Source organism: Acomys minous (assembly GCF_964271855.1).
Source record: "Acomys minous genome assembly, chromosome: 6".
Taxonomy (NCBI): Eukaryota; Metazoa; Chordata; class Mammalia; order Rodentia; family Muridae; genus Acomys; species Acomys minous.
Genome location: NC_140487.1, coordinates 108,943,623 through 108,957,855, shown reverse-complemented (window position 1 = coordinate 108,957,855; position 14,233 = coordinate 108,943,623). Strand labels below are relative to the sequence as shown.

Genomic DNA, 14,233 nt, shown 5'->3' with positions numbered 1-14,233 from the left:
TCTATTTCTTATTTTTTTTTTTTTTTTAAAGACAGGGTTTCTCTGTGTAACAGCCCTGGCTGTCCTGGACTCTCATTGTAAACCAGGCTGGCCTCAAACTCACAGAGATCCGCCTGCCTCTGCCTCCCAAGCGCCACCACACCCAGCCTACTTCTTGTTTTATAGATGGGGAAAGAGTCTGACAGAGTGCAGTGTCTCTCTCAGTTCATGCCAGTTAAGGTGGAGGCTGGCCTAGAGCATAGGATCCCAGCCCAGTGGTCCTTCCCAGCACCTGAGTGTGCTTCAGTCTTCCTTAAGTGGGGCTGGTAATTTAATAGTTTATGGCTTCCTCATGGGATTGTTGTAAAGCAAATTAAAAGCAGAAACAAAGGCTTTTTGATAGGCATGATGCATCGTGTGTGTATGTAGGTAGCCACGCTGTTTACTCAGCAGCAGATACTGACATCTGCTACCTTCACAGTCAGCCTGGGGAACATTACGGGATGAGTCAGGTGAAGGCTGGCCTTGAAGGAACAGACGCTGCAGAAGGTCAGGATTGAAGATGGGGAAGGAAAGGTTAAGGACCAGCATTTTGTTGTTGAGTTGTGAACCTGAAGTAAGGGAAGAGGGTTTGAGAGCTTGTCTTTTAACAGTTGACATAGTCACATGCCAGGGAGGCACTGACACAGAAGTTACAGCTCAGCGGGTTTTCAGTTATTAGTTTTTACATTGTAAAAATTGTGTGTATGTGTCTGCAGGCATGTAGGGAGCCCAGAGGCGTCTGACTCCCCTAGGACTAGAGCTCTAGGAAGCCGTGAGCCACCCAGCGTGGGTGCTAGGAGCTGAACTCAGGTCTCGGTCACCTACTGAGCTAGCTTTCCAGTCCCACTGTGGTGTTCTGTGTCCTCCCTCCCAAGACTGGTATCACCATATGTGTCTTTTTTAATTAATTTATTCATATTACATCTCCACTGTTATCCCATCCCTTGTGTCCTCCCATTCCTCCCTCTCTCCTGCTTTCCCCCTACTCCCCTCCTCTATGACTGTGACTGAGGGGGACCTCCTCCCTCTGTATATGCTCATAGGGTATCAAGTCTCTTCTTGCACCATATGTGTCTTTAGCTATGTACAGATAGGAGTTTTTCTATTTCATTAGCCAGTACTCCACATTTTGAAAATTGCTACAGATAGAAAGAGTTTATATTTTTATTTTTATTATTTTTTTATTTATTATTTTTATTTTTTTAGGGAGAGCAGGGTCTCTACTGTCCTGGCCTTCCAGCTGCTGGGATTAAAGACGTGCTACCATACCCTGACACGTCATTAAAACTTTTACTTTTTTTTGTTGTTTATTGTTTTTTTTTTTTCCCACTGAATTTGTGAGATATTGCATGCACTGAACCCAGGCTTCGAGATCCTTGTGATTAGCAGTAGGGCACACTGGGAACCTGGGAACCGAACTCGGGTTGTTGGGTTCTCTGCTATAAAAGGCATGTTCATAACCTCTGAGCCGTGTCTTCAGCCGTCTTTCTTTCTTTCTTTTTTCTTTTTTAATGCAGATTAAACCCAGCACCTTGAGGATGGTAGGCTCATGCTCTGCCACAGAACTACATTGTCATCTTGAAGATTTTTATCTGTTCATTTTGAGGCAAGGTCTCTTGTAGTCCCATCTACCCTTACGTTTATTCTGTGTCTGAGGATGAAGGGGGTTTGGTTTGGGTGAGTTTGAGGCTTGAGACAGGGTCTGCTAGAGCCCTGGTTGGTTTGGTACTTGCTTTATAGCTGAGAATGCCCCAGTCCTCTTGACTGTGCCCGCAGAGTTGGATTTTAGGGATTATTTTTAAAAAATATTATTCGTTCATTCATTAGTCTGTTTCTGTTTTTTTTGTTTTTGTTTTTGTTTTTGATTTTTTTGAAACAAGGTTACTCTGTGTAGCTCTGGCCATCCTGGAACTTGCTTTGTAGACCAGGCTGGCCTTGAACTCAGTCCACCTGCCTCTGTCTCCTGACTGCTGGCATCAAAGGCCTGCTCCACCACCGCCCAGCAAAATACTACTTTATTTAGAGCATGATCTTAGTATATAGAGCAGGCTGTTCTGGAACTGGTGGATATCCTATTGTCTCTGCCTCTCAAGTGTGGGACTAAAGGCATGGGCCACCATACCTGGCCTTGGAAAGAAAGGTTTTTTGTTTGTTTGGTTGGTTCATTTTGTTTTGGTTTTGGTTTTAGAGACAGGGTTTCTCTGTGTCCTGGCTGTCCTGGACTTTGTAGACCAAGCTAACCTCGAACTGGTGGAAAGAGTTTTTTGTTTGTTTGTTTGTTTTTGTTTTTTGTTTGTTTTTTAAGATGTATTTATTGTGTATACAGTGCTCTGCCTGCATGTACACCTGCAGGCCAGAAGATGGCATCAGATCGCATTGTAGATGGTTGTGAGCCATCATGTGGTTGCTGGGAATTGAACTCAGGACCTCTGGAAGAGCAGTCAGTGCCCTTAACCTCTGAGCCATCTCTCCAGCCCTGTTTTTTTTTTTTTTAATTTAATTTTAATTTATGTGTGTTGGTGTGAGGGTGTCCGATCTTGGAGTTACAGACAGTTGTGAGCTGCCATGTGGGTGCTGGGAATTGAACCCAGATCCTTTAGAAGAGCATGCAGTGCTCTTAACCACTGAGCCATCTCTCCAGCCCCCAGGAAAGAGTTTTAAAAGTACTTTATATGAAGAACTCCAGTCCTTGTGCCTGCTAGCAAAATGTTCTACCCTGAGCTACTTCCCTAGCCAGGGTTTTGTTTTTGTTTTTTTAAACAGATGTTCACAGCACTGTTGACACTAGCCAGTGGATAAACATATTATATCAAAGTAGTGGAGTACTATTTAGGCATAAACAAATAACTGAGGTAGTAATAGTACAGATTGGAAGGCGTTCAAATAAAATTATGATTATAATTAAAAGAAGCCCGAGTAGGTGGACCCATCCAGATGGACTGGTGTTTGCCAGGTGCTGGTAATAGAGGGGAAGTGGGAAGTGGTTGCTGGCTGGGTGTGGGGTAATGGGAGTGTTCTGGGATAAGCTAGGGGTGTGGCTACACAAGAGTGGGTGCACTGGGCACTGCTGAGCTGTGTCTTTGAAAATGATTGGTTTCATATATCTTGTGAATTCTACTTCCATTTAAAAATCCATGTCCGCCGGGCGGTGGTGGCTCATGCCTTTACTCCCAGCACTTGGGAGGCAGAAGCAAGCGGATCGCTGTGAGTTCGAGGCCAGCCTGGTCTACAAAGTGAGTCCAGGACAGCCAAGGCTACACAGAGAAATCCTGTCTCGAAAAACCAAAAAAAAAAAAAAAAAAAAAAAAAAACCCAAAAAAATTCATGTCCTGGGGCTGGAGAGATGGCTCAGAGGTTAAGAGCGCTGGGTACTCTTCCAAAGGTCCTGAGTTCAATTCCCAGCAGCCACATGGTGGCTCACAACCATCTATACTGGGATCTGGTGCCCTCTTCTGGCATGCAGGCATCTTTAAAATAAAAAAAAAACCCCAAAACCATGTCCTTTAGCTATCCTGTGTCTACCATCTCTTCTAACCTAAGCAACTATTAACCTGTTTTCTATTTACAAGTTCTAACCATTTTATAGTAATAGGATTAGATCAAAGGCATTATCTTTTACTTGCATGTTTTCAGAGTTTATTTTGTTTGTGAGTTGGTGGGTGCAGGTGTGTTGTGGGTATATGTGAACGTGTCTTTGAATTATATATGGAAGCAAGAGGTCAACCTCAGGTGTGGCCCACTGTTGAAAAGTTTGTGTGTATATGTGATGTGTGACCACACATGCACATGCCGTGATGTCAGAGGACAGCTTATGAGCGTTGGTTCTCCCCTTCCACTGTGGCTTCCTGGGTTAGACTCAGGTTGTCAGGAATGCACGTCAAGTACTTTTTCTTGCCAAGTCGTCCCACCACGTGTGTCCCACTGCCACCACTACTTTTTGAGATACGGCCTAGGCCAGCTGGCGAGCAGGCGCCAGGAACCCAACCGCCTCCCATCTCCCAGCACAGGAATTACAAGAGCACACTGCCAGACCTAGCTCTGTGAGGTCTAGGGGTTGCACCTATGTATGTATGTATGTATGTATTTATTTAGTTTTATTGAGACAGGGCTTCTTTGTGTAGCCTCAGCTGTCCTAGACTCACTTTGTAAACCCTGTTGGCTTTGAAAGGAGAGATCACCTGCCTTTGCCGCCCTAAGTGCTGGGATTTCAGGCGGCCACCACTACGCCCACCCAGGGCTTGGAATTATTAGCAAGTACTTTAGCACCCCAGCCTCCCTTCCCCGCTCTTGCGCTCATGGTTGCTCTGCCTCAGCCCCTCAGGCTCACAGGTGTATACCACCAAGCCTAGCTTGTTCAATGCTTTCAATGCCTAAATGACAATGTACATTTTATGTATCTGTTGCAGCACTGAATTTTCTTTTTGTCCAGTGCTTCTGTAAACATCTCTCTGCATAAGGTTTGGTGTGGAGTTTGCTTTTTATTTTTATTTTTTAAGATTTATTTATTTATTTATTTATTTATTATATATACAGTGCTCTGTCTGCATGTACACTTGCAGGCCAGAGAATTTTCCTTTTTACAAATAAAGTTAGTAGCCGGGTGTGGTGATCCCTGTAATCCCAGCACTCGGGAGGAAGAGGCTCTGAGTTCTAGGCCAGCCTGGTCTACAGAGTGAGTCCAGGACAGCCAAGGCCACACAGGGAAACCCTGTCTCAAAAAACAAAAATAAAGCAAAAAGTTAGTTTTTCTTCTGATTTCCCAACTTAAGGCTAGCAGAAAGGACACAGAGCTTTCCGTCACCTCTCAGTCCCCTGCTGGGATCCCCAGTGTCATTCTTGATAGAGTAACATGGAGACATGCACCCTGCGCTACCAGACGTGTGACAAGACTTACCAGGTGTTCACATTTGCTGTTCCAGGCCCTGTTAGGGTCACTCATATTTGTCGTATTATTTGTTCCTCACACCTGCCCACTGAGGAAGGCATCCCAGCCCTATTTTCATTTTGCGGACGTACACACTGAGGCTCATATGAAGTATGTAAGGGGCTGGAATTCATGCCTAGCTGCCACGTTCAGCAAGTCCATTGTGTGGTGGTGTTTTTTCTGCTGTGTTATTGAGGCACTCAAAAGACTGGCGAATGTGAGACGGGGCTGTTGTCCGTGTGTAGTGCTTGGTCTCAGGTGGGTAACTTCGGTGGCTTTACTTCATCCGAAGGCTCTCCAGCTTCAGCCTCTTATGCTGTGGGTATCTTTTGCATTATGAGTAGATTTCTTTTCTCTAAAGTGAGCTGTTATTTTCTGTCTTTCATTTACTATGTATATGATTGTATACATGGGTGCACACATGCCACCGTGTGTAGGAAGGCCAGAGGATAACTTCACGAAGTTGGTTTTCTCCTTCCATGTTACAAGTGCGTTTCAGGAATCAAGTTTAAGTTCCGGATTTGCTCAGCAAGCACCTTTACCTGCTGAGCCATCTTGCCAGCTCTGAACATTAGCTTCTTGTTAGTGTTATTCTTAAAGAAAAAAGCTTCCTAGTAGCCTAAGCTAAAACCTTGCGGGCAGGATGGGGTTAAGGATACCATGGCAGTCATTTCAGCCCCAGGGAGAATACCTTCAGAGAGGTGTAACAGCTCCACTGCAGCTCTTGTTTCTGTAAGGACATTATGTCATGTGTTTTCCTCCTCCTTCATGAGGTCTGTTAGGGCTGGCCTTGTAGCATCGTAATTACAGTTCCTACCTGCAAACCTTTGTCCTCTAGCTAGAGAAAGTCTTTATTGAGCTTTCATTTTCGATAAACAAACTAGCTCTCAATGTTCTTCCAGTTCTGAGAGTGAAAGGGTGTGGCGTTCCGTGAAGAGTACACCTCCTCCTTTTCCGGCAACTCTGTGCAGTCACGTTCTTCCCTGTGGTGACATCCTGCTGTCATCTGCACTTTCTTCTAAGATGTACGGATAAATTAGTATAAGTAAGATTCAATTAATCCTTCCAAGTCCAACTCATTAAAGTGTTTGTGATAAAATTCTTGAAAGTATTAATTGCAGCCATCGTGTAATTTGCATACTGCATCCACGTTAGAATTCTCGTTGGTCTCTTCTCTGGTGTTTGATCATGTGTGTCTCTGCAGCCTGCCAATTTCAGATCCCTCATTCCTAAGTGTCTGTATGTGGCTTGTTGACTACTTCAAGAATGCTCACTGAAATACGCTCTAAAAGTTGGCCATGACTTACTTCATCTCATTGTAAAACCAGTTTTGGTTTATTGATCTAATTCTTTTTTTTTTTAAGATTTATTTACTTTATTTATTGCATATGAGTGCTTTACAGAGGAGGGCAGCAGATCTCATTATAGATGGTTGTAAGCCACCATGTGGTGGCTGGCAATTGAACTCAGGAGCTCTGGAAGAGTAGGTGGTGCTCTTAACCACTGAGCCATCTCTATAGCCCCAGGATCTAGTTCTTTATGTTTGGGAGAACTTTGGATGAGAATATCAAACTAGCTGTGCCCCTTGGTAGATTTAAAGGTATTTCTTCCTATGTGAATCTTTTTTTTTTTTTCCCCTGAGACAGGGTTTCTCTGTGTAACAGCTCTGACCGTCCTAGACTCTCTTTATAGACCAGGCTGGCTTCAAACTCACAGAGATCTGCCTGCTTCTGCCTCCGAGAGCTAGGATTAAAGGCGTGCGCCACCATGCCTGGTGCTAGTTGAATCTTTTATCTAGTTAGATGTGCCTACAAAATTTTGTGGAGAGGCACCAAGTCTTCGTTTCTTTGAGAAAAGCCAAGCTGTGTCCCAGGATGGTTTCCCAGTGTGTTACCCATTTCTTCTCAAAGTAGTGCAGAAATAAATGTTCATCAAAATGTTCAGTGCGAGCCAGGCGGTGGGTGGTACACGCCTTTAATCCCAGCCCGTGGGAGGCAGAGGCAGGCGGATTTCTGAGTTCTAGGTCATCTTTGCCTGCAGAGTACCAGGGCAGTTAGGGCTACACAGAGAAACCCTGTCTCAAAGCAAAACAAGATAAAAGCTAAGTATGCATTAGTTGTAGCTATCTATCTATATCTGTTGTGTTGTTTTGTTTTTCACAGGGTTTCTCTGTGTAGCCTTGGCTGTCCTGGACTCACTTTGTAGACTAGGCTGTCCTCGAACTCACAGCGATCCGCTTACCTTTGCCTTCTTAGTGCTGGGATTACAGGGATCACCATGCCCAGCTACTAACTTTATTTGTAAAAAGGAAACTCTTCTGGCCTGCAAGCGCTGTGATTAAAGGCACATGCCACATACCTCTTGACTGACTGGTTTCCTGTGTGCCTGATTTCCCCTTTGCTTCTTTCTGTATTTCCGAACCACACATAAATGTTAACTAGAACCACTTATCTTGAGTCTGAGCTCTCCTGGTGTAGGCACTGCGCCTTTTATCTCAGCATTCCAGCACTGTGCTCCATACTTGATACACACTTGGCTGATGCTGCAAGGAAACTCATGAGGAAGTCGCTATGATCTGGTTGGCCCTCTGGATTCTCACTGTGGCCATTCCTCTGGAAAAGAACATACCATTGTGACGAAAAAATATGGGCTTTGGAGTCATGTAGGCTTGGGTTTGAGTCCCCACACTGGCCCCAGCTGATTGGCCATGTGACATTGTGAAACTGTCACATATCCATGAATCTTAGTTTAAAATGACACCAGAAGTTGGCGCTCGCCCTTAAAACCAGCACTCGGGAGGCAGAGGCAGGCGGATCTCTGTGAGTGCAAGTAGAGCCTGGTCTACAAAGTGAGTCCAGAACAGCCAGGGCTGCACAGAGAGACCCTGTCTTGAAAAACAAACAAGGGCCAGGTGTGGTGCACACCTGTTATCCCAGCACTCGGGAGGCAGAGGCAGGTGGATCGCTGTGAGTTCAACGCCATCCTCCTCTACAAAGGAAGTCCAGGACAGCCAAGGCTACACACACACACACAAAAATAATAATAAAATAAAAGAAAGAAGAAAGACACAAATAAAAATGATCGGAGCTAGTGAGATGGCTCAGTAGGTAAAGCAAGCCTGGCCACGTCAGTTGGATACCTGAAACCCATGTAAAGGCAGTGGAGAAAAGGGAGCGCCAGTCCACACACATGCACCACTAGGTGTAGTAAAGCTATTTCCTGGCTCATTATACAGGACTTTACAAAGGATACAAACGAATGGGAGCATGGGTGAGACATGGAAGGGAGAGTAGAGCTTCCTGCCCACTCCGGGAGCTTCCACGTGTCAGTTTTCTGGAAAGCTCCCTTTCTGAGTCTTTGACTCTGTGGAGATGTTTGTCTGTGGCACTGATTTGGTTGTGGGAGAGTCCAGCTGAGGGTTTCAGATCTAAAGTGGTTGACAGTTCAGATGGTTTGCCACAGGTGTTAGGGGACTTCAGAACACAACACCGAATTCCTAACTGCATCCACAGCCTTTCCCGGTGAGGCATCGCAACTCCATCAAGTGCTGCTCAGAGCTGCCTGTGGTTGATGAGTCACTGTACGCTCCATCTTTCCCCGTTCAGGGGTTCCTCAGCACTGCAGAGCAGGGCCAGCCCCCCATATCATAAGTCACTGTGCGGGCTAGTGGGCTGGTTTGGGAGTGGGATCAGGCTTTTGAAGGCACCTTATTGCGTTTCCCAGGGCTCAGTGGTGTGTTTTGTTTCCCTCTTAGGTAATTAAATGCTTGTCTTGTGGACCTGGGCTGGGCTGGAATGTGCAAGGGTCTTGAAGATCCTCCTGTAGCTTCCTTCTGTTGAACCATAAAGAGAAGATGGCAAAAGTCAACATAACTAGAGACCTCATTCGTAGGCAAATCAAGGTAAGCAGTCCTGACCTTTTAACCTTGGGCCCGTCCCCCACAGCAGTGGTTCCCAGCCTTCCTAATGCTGCGGCTCTTTAGTCCAGTTCTTCATGTTGTGGTGACCGCCAACCATAAAATTATTTTTGTTGATACTTCATAACTGTACTGTTATGAATGGTAAAGTAAATATTTGTGTTTTCTGATTTTCTTTGGCAAATCCTATGAAAGGGTTGTCCCACCCCCAAAGGAATCATGACCTACATGTTGAACCACTACCCTATACCCTATACCCTATACCACATAGCTTGCTAGTAGCAGACTGAGGAGGGATTCATGGAGGATCCCCCATCTCTGTACTTGTGCTAAGATCAGTGTAGGCTGGAGAGCCATCACCGTAGAGAAGCCACCCATGTGGATGTGCACACAGGAGTGTAAGCACCAGCCTCTTTGTTGCTCCAGCATCTACGCTGTAGGTGGACAGGAACCTAAGGGAGTCAGCTGAGCGCAGCTGGGGGCCGTTCTTCCCTTTGAGGCTCCCTGCACTCTAGCATGTAGAAAGCAGCGGCGCCTGTGAGATGAGTGAATGACTGGACAGTTGGGTTCAATTAGAAACACTGCTCCTGGGAAACTCCGGTGTCGGAGCCACAAGGGCTGAGAATAGTTTCAAGCAAGGCCTATGTGCTTCTGGTAAGCAACCCAAGCTGGATCGGGGCACGTGCCACTGCCCCGAGCGGTGTAACTGCCTGAAGACTGGTCATTTTGCCTGCCGGTGCTCTGATTTTGTTGTTGTTGTTGTTAAGTGATAGTATCTTTGAAAAGCTAGAACATTTTTTTTTAAAGGTATTATTTATTACATATACAGTGCTCTGCCTGCAAGTATGCCTGCAGCCAGAAGAGGTTGCAAATGGTTATGAACCACTATGTAGTTGCTGGGAATTGAACTCAGGACCTCTGGAAGAGCAAACAGTGCTCTTAACCTCTGAGCCATCTCTCCAGCCCGCTAGAACATTTTTAAACAAAAAAGAAATTAAATTACATAGCAGGCAGAGACCTCTAGCTATACCTTGACATTCCTTTACAGTGAACCTTTCCCTTTGTGACATTTCCCTTACAGTGACATTCCCTTTACAGTGAGCTCTTAAAGCCGCTAAACAACATTGTTCTATAGTAGTGTCATCAAATTGAATCTGTTTTTGTGTATCAGAGTGCCGCTCTTCACACAGCAACTAATCTTTTACTATATACATTCCCCTCGCTCTATTTCACTGCTCAATATTTGTGGCTTCTTCTCTCTACCATGTTAAACATTGTAACTGTGGTCCAGCTTCTAGGACAGCTGTCATCAATTCCTTCCTGTCTTGGGGGATAATTCTGATTTGAGTAGCTCAGTTATTTCGAATTTGTTTTACATAAGGCGAGTGCATTCCGTATGAAATCATGGCCTCTCTAAAATGCCTTAGATCTGCCGTAAATCTTAGGCCATCCCATCTCGTCATGACCTTGTTTCACATCACCAGCAGGCATATGCTGTGTGACCACTGGTAAAGCTGATGGTGGTGATCTCTTAACCCTGGCCACCTGCCTCCCACTCTTGAAAGGGTCTATTTCATCAGACTGTACTCCTGCCCTTTTCAGCTTTTCTCTGACCTGACTGTCCTCTGGCACGGTTTCTTTTCCTCTTTCCGTGACTGAGCCTTTTTTTTCCCCCTCCCTTTTCCAGTGCTCCTCCCTTCTCAAGTGCTTCCACTTCCACCCACAAGTTATCCAACTGCTCAGCCATTCTCCCAACCTTTTCTGAAACAGAATTTAGGAAGAAGAAAAAGAAAAACAAAATCCCCTCTGCGAGCAAAGCAAGGATTTCCCAGCCGTGGCAGCCACAGTAAATTTTTTGCTGGTGTCTTGGAACAAGACATCAATTGCTTTGTGCCACGCTGGGTCTGCTTCTCCCCTCTGGCAGCCAGGCACCACTGTACACCAGGCTGGACTGAGGGAAGGAAGGTCAGCCGGGTCAGCCGGGTTAGGTAGGATTGCGGTCGGCACGAGTGCAGGAGAAACAACCTGCTCTGGAGACAGTTTTCAGGGAAATAGCTCTTTTTAATTGGTGGAATTAAGGGCTATATGAACCTTGTGGAGTGGGTAGCAGTATTCAGGGTGTGTGTACATCATTTTCTGGGGCCAAGATGCTGGGAGCACTTGATTTACGTGAAGAGGAATTCCAAGGGCTTGCTGGACATATTCTTATTAGGGAAAGAGGAAGTTTAACCTGAAACCTGGCCACCAGGCCGCGTGACTAGCTCAAGGGTGGCAGAAGTGAAGGTCACAAGGGTATGTGCAGGGCCCAGAGCAAGGCGGAAGCAGTCTACTCCTGCCAGCCTAATGACAAGATTTTTGGGGTTTGGACATGCCTCACCTCACTCTTGCTCTGGACAGCCTCCCTCAGTCACATGGCTTACTGGCCCCACACTTTTGCCCCTTGTCATTTTCTCTGTGGCATTTCAAATCAAATTTCCCATTTTGCCTAGCCCTACATCTGACACCACTTGTCACAAGCATTTGCTTCTTTACAGATTGTTCTTTTTTTCCACCCTTCTCCACCCTTTTCTTCTTCCCTTAGATATGAGAGAAAAGAGGAGAGAGAGACCGCTGAACAAAGCCAGTAGTTGGAAAGGAGATGACATAATCCTTAGACTGCTTCCTGCTGATTAGAGGCATCAAGTTTCTTGGGACAAGTTTTGTCTTCTCCATCAGGATTTCTAATTTCGTCTTCCTTTGCACACGACTACTTAGCAAACAGAGTTCAGTCACAACCAACCAACAGGCCACCCCTAGCTCTAGCATTTCTGTTCCCTCTGAAAATTTCCCAGAATTCCAAAAATCATACAGTTGTAGAAATTATCTGCAGCTGGCAAAATCACACCTCTGCTAAAGCACGAGACAGATCATAGGCAGCTTCTGTGAAACAACCTCATATCCCCACACCTGGGATTAAAGCAAAAACATCTTCTTATAATATCTCTGGTTTTTAAAGAAACCAAAAATCCAAAATTACAACCGGCTATAATTCCAGTCCTAGGGATCTGACACCCGCTTCTGATCCCTGCAGAAGCCAGGCACGCACGTGGAGACAAAACACCCATGCACGTAAAATAAAATTTAAAAAACAGAAGATATACAGAAGGAAATACAAGTGTGTTTTTATTCCCAGGAGCGGGGTGCCCTGAGCTTTGAACGGCGCTATCACGTCACCGATCCTTTTATCCGGCGGCTGGGCCTGGAAGCTGAGCTTCAGGTAAGAGGTCCAGTTTGCACCCCAGACTCGCATGGCCTGTTTTCCTTCCTGTGCACACAGAGATCCATCTGCTGCTCAGTGCTGGAATTAAAGGCGAACACCACCACGCTTAGCTGGTTTTGTTTTGTTTTTTAATTAGGTGTGTGTGGATGGGGGGTATGTTCATGTGTATGCAGGTCTTCTTGGATGCCACAGGCGTCTGATCCCCCTAGAGCTGGGGTTACAAGCAGATGTGAACCACCCTACATAGCTGCAGGACCTGAGCACAGATCCTCTTTGTGGGTATATGTACTTAACTGTTGACTCATCTCTCCAACCCCTGATTTTCTTTTCTTTTATTTCTTTTTTGGGGTTGGTTTTTTTTTTTTTTTTTTTTTTTTTTTTTTTTTTTTTTTGAGACAGGGTTTCTCTGTGTAGCCCTAACTGTCCTGGAACCTGGAACTCACTCTGTAGACCAGGCTGACCTCAAACTCTGAGATCTGCCTGCCTTTGCCTCAAAGAGTGCTGAGATTAAAGGTATTGATTTTTGGGGGGAGTGGGGGTGGTTTTTGAGGGTTTCTTTTTGTTGTTTTTGTTTTTTTCATGACAAGGTTTCTTTGTGTAGCGAGCATGACCACATATGAAGGTCAGAGGACAGCTTTCTCTGCCTCTGCCATATAGGCTTGGCACCTTTACCTGCTCAGCTAGCTCACCAGCTTTCCTTTCCTCATTCATTCAACGTACTGGGAAGCCCAGGCTAGTCTTGAACTTATGTCTTCCTGCCTTCCAAAGGATGGGACTACATCTGTGCACTATCACATCTGGTTTAAAACCTCAAATGAGCCGGGCGTGTGGTACACGCCTTTTATCCCAGCACTCAGGAGGCAGAGGCAAGCAGATCGCTGTGAGTTCGAGGCCAGCCTGGTCTACAAAGCAAGTCCAGGATAGCCAAGGCTGTGTGTGTGTGTGTGTGTGTGTGTCTGTGTGTGTGTGTGTGTGTGTCTCTGTGTGTGTGTGTGTGTGTGTGTGTGTGTGTGTGTACACACATGTGGAGGTAAGATGACAACTTGAAGGAGTCAGTTCTCTGCGTTCACTATGCAGGTCCCAGGGGTCAAACTAAGGCCATGAGGCTTGGCCACAGGAGTCTCCTCATCGGCCCCATTTTCCTGTTTTCTCATTTATGCTTTCAGTGTTATATTTAAGTCATCATTGCTAATTCAAAGCCATGAAAATTTATATTTGTGTTTCCTCCAAAAGTTTTATTGTTTTAGAGAGAAGGTGAGGTTGTTTATCCATATATATGTAAACAAAATTCAGTGAAGCTATCCAGTGGGATAGGGGGCTGGCCACAAAATTAAGGTCCCTAAGAGGGTTGTGAGCCTTTAATACTGAGGCCTCTCTCCAACCTGCCCCTTCACTCTTTGGTTGTTGATGGTGGTGTTGGGGATCAAGCCTACCTCTTGCACATTCGTGCTGTACCACAGAACTCTACCCCAGCCCAGACTTGCGTATTCTGCATGTGGATGTCCAGTTGTCCCAGCACCATTTGTTGCAAAACTGTTGAAGTGTCTTGGCACTCCCACTCTTCCCTGAGACAGGGTCTCTCTGTGTAGCTTTGGCTGTCCTGAACTCACTTTGTAGACCAGGCTGACTTCGAACTCACAATGATCTGCCCGCCTCTGCCTCCCAAATACTGGGATTAAAGGCTTGTGCAACCACGCCCAGCTGTCTTGGCACTCTTAACAGAAATTAAGTACCCGTAAATGTAATTTTTTTATTTTTGTTAACTGTCAGCCTATATCACAGATCTAAATATCTGTTCTAAGGGCAGTACCTCTTTGTAGCAGTGGGAAATTAGGGCATGGGAGTCTTCCAACTTTGTTCTTTTGCAAGATTGTTTAGCTATTCTGAGTCCTTTGCATCTCCATATGAGTCTCAAGTGCACTGCCACCTGTTCTTATAAATAAAGTTTTATTGGAGCACAGCCACACTCATTCATTTATGTATTGTCTGCCTGTTTTAGTGATTCAACAGCAGAATTGAATGATTCATACAGAGCCCATATGGTATGCAAAACCTAAAATATCTATTGTTTGGCCCCTTACAGAAAAAGTTGTCAACACTTACTTTATATAAC

General features: G+C 45.4%; 1 protein-coding gene across 4 annotated transcripts in view; it reads left to right on the top strand.

Annotated features, from left to right (window-relative positions):
• WDTC1 (WD and tetratricopeptide repeats 1) overlaps window positions 1–14,233 on the top strand; it is a 62,409-nt gene that overhangs the window by 22,384 nt on the left and 25,792 nt on the right. For all 4 annotated transcript variants that reach the window (XM_084785256.1, XM_084785255.1, XM_084785257.1 and 1 more), the window contains exons 2-3: window positions 8,700–8,846; window positions 12,034–12,117. In XM_084785256.1, coding sequence (XP_084641382.1) covers window positions 8,799–8,846; window positions 12,034–12,117 — 132 coding nt within the window. In that variant the 5' untranslated portion in view covers window positions 8,700–8,798. The remainder of the gene's footprint in view (window positions 1–8,699; window positions 8,847–12,033; window positions 12,118–14,233) is intronic.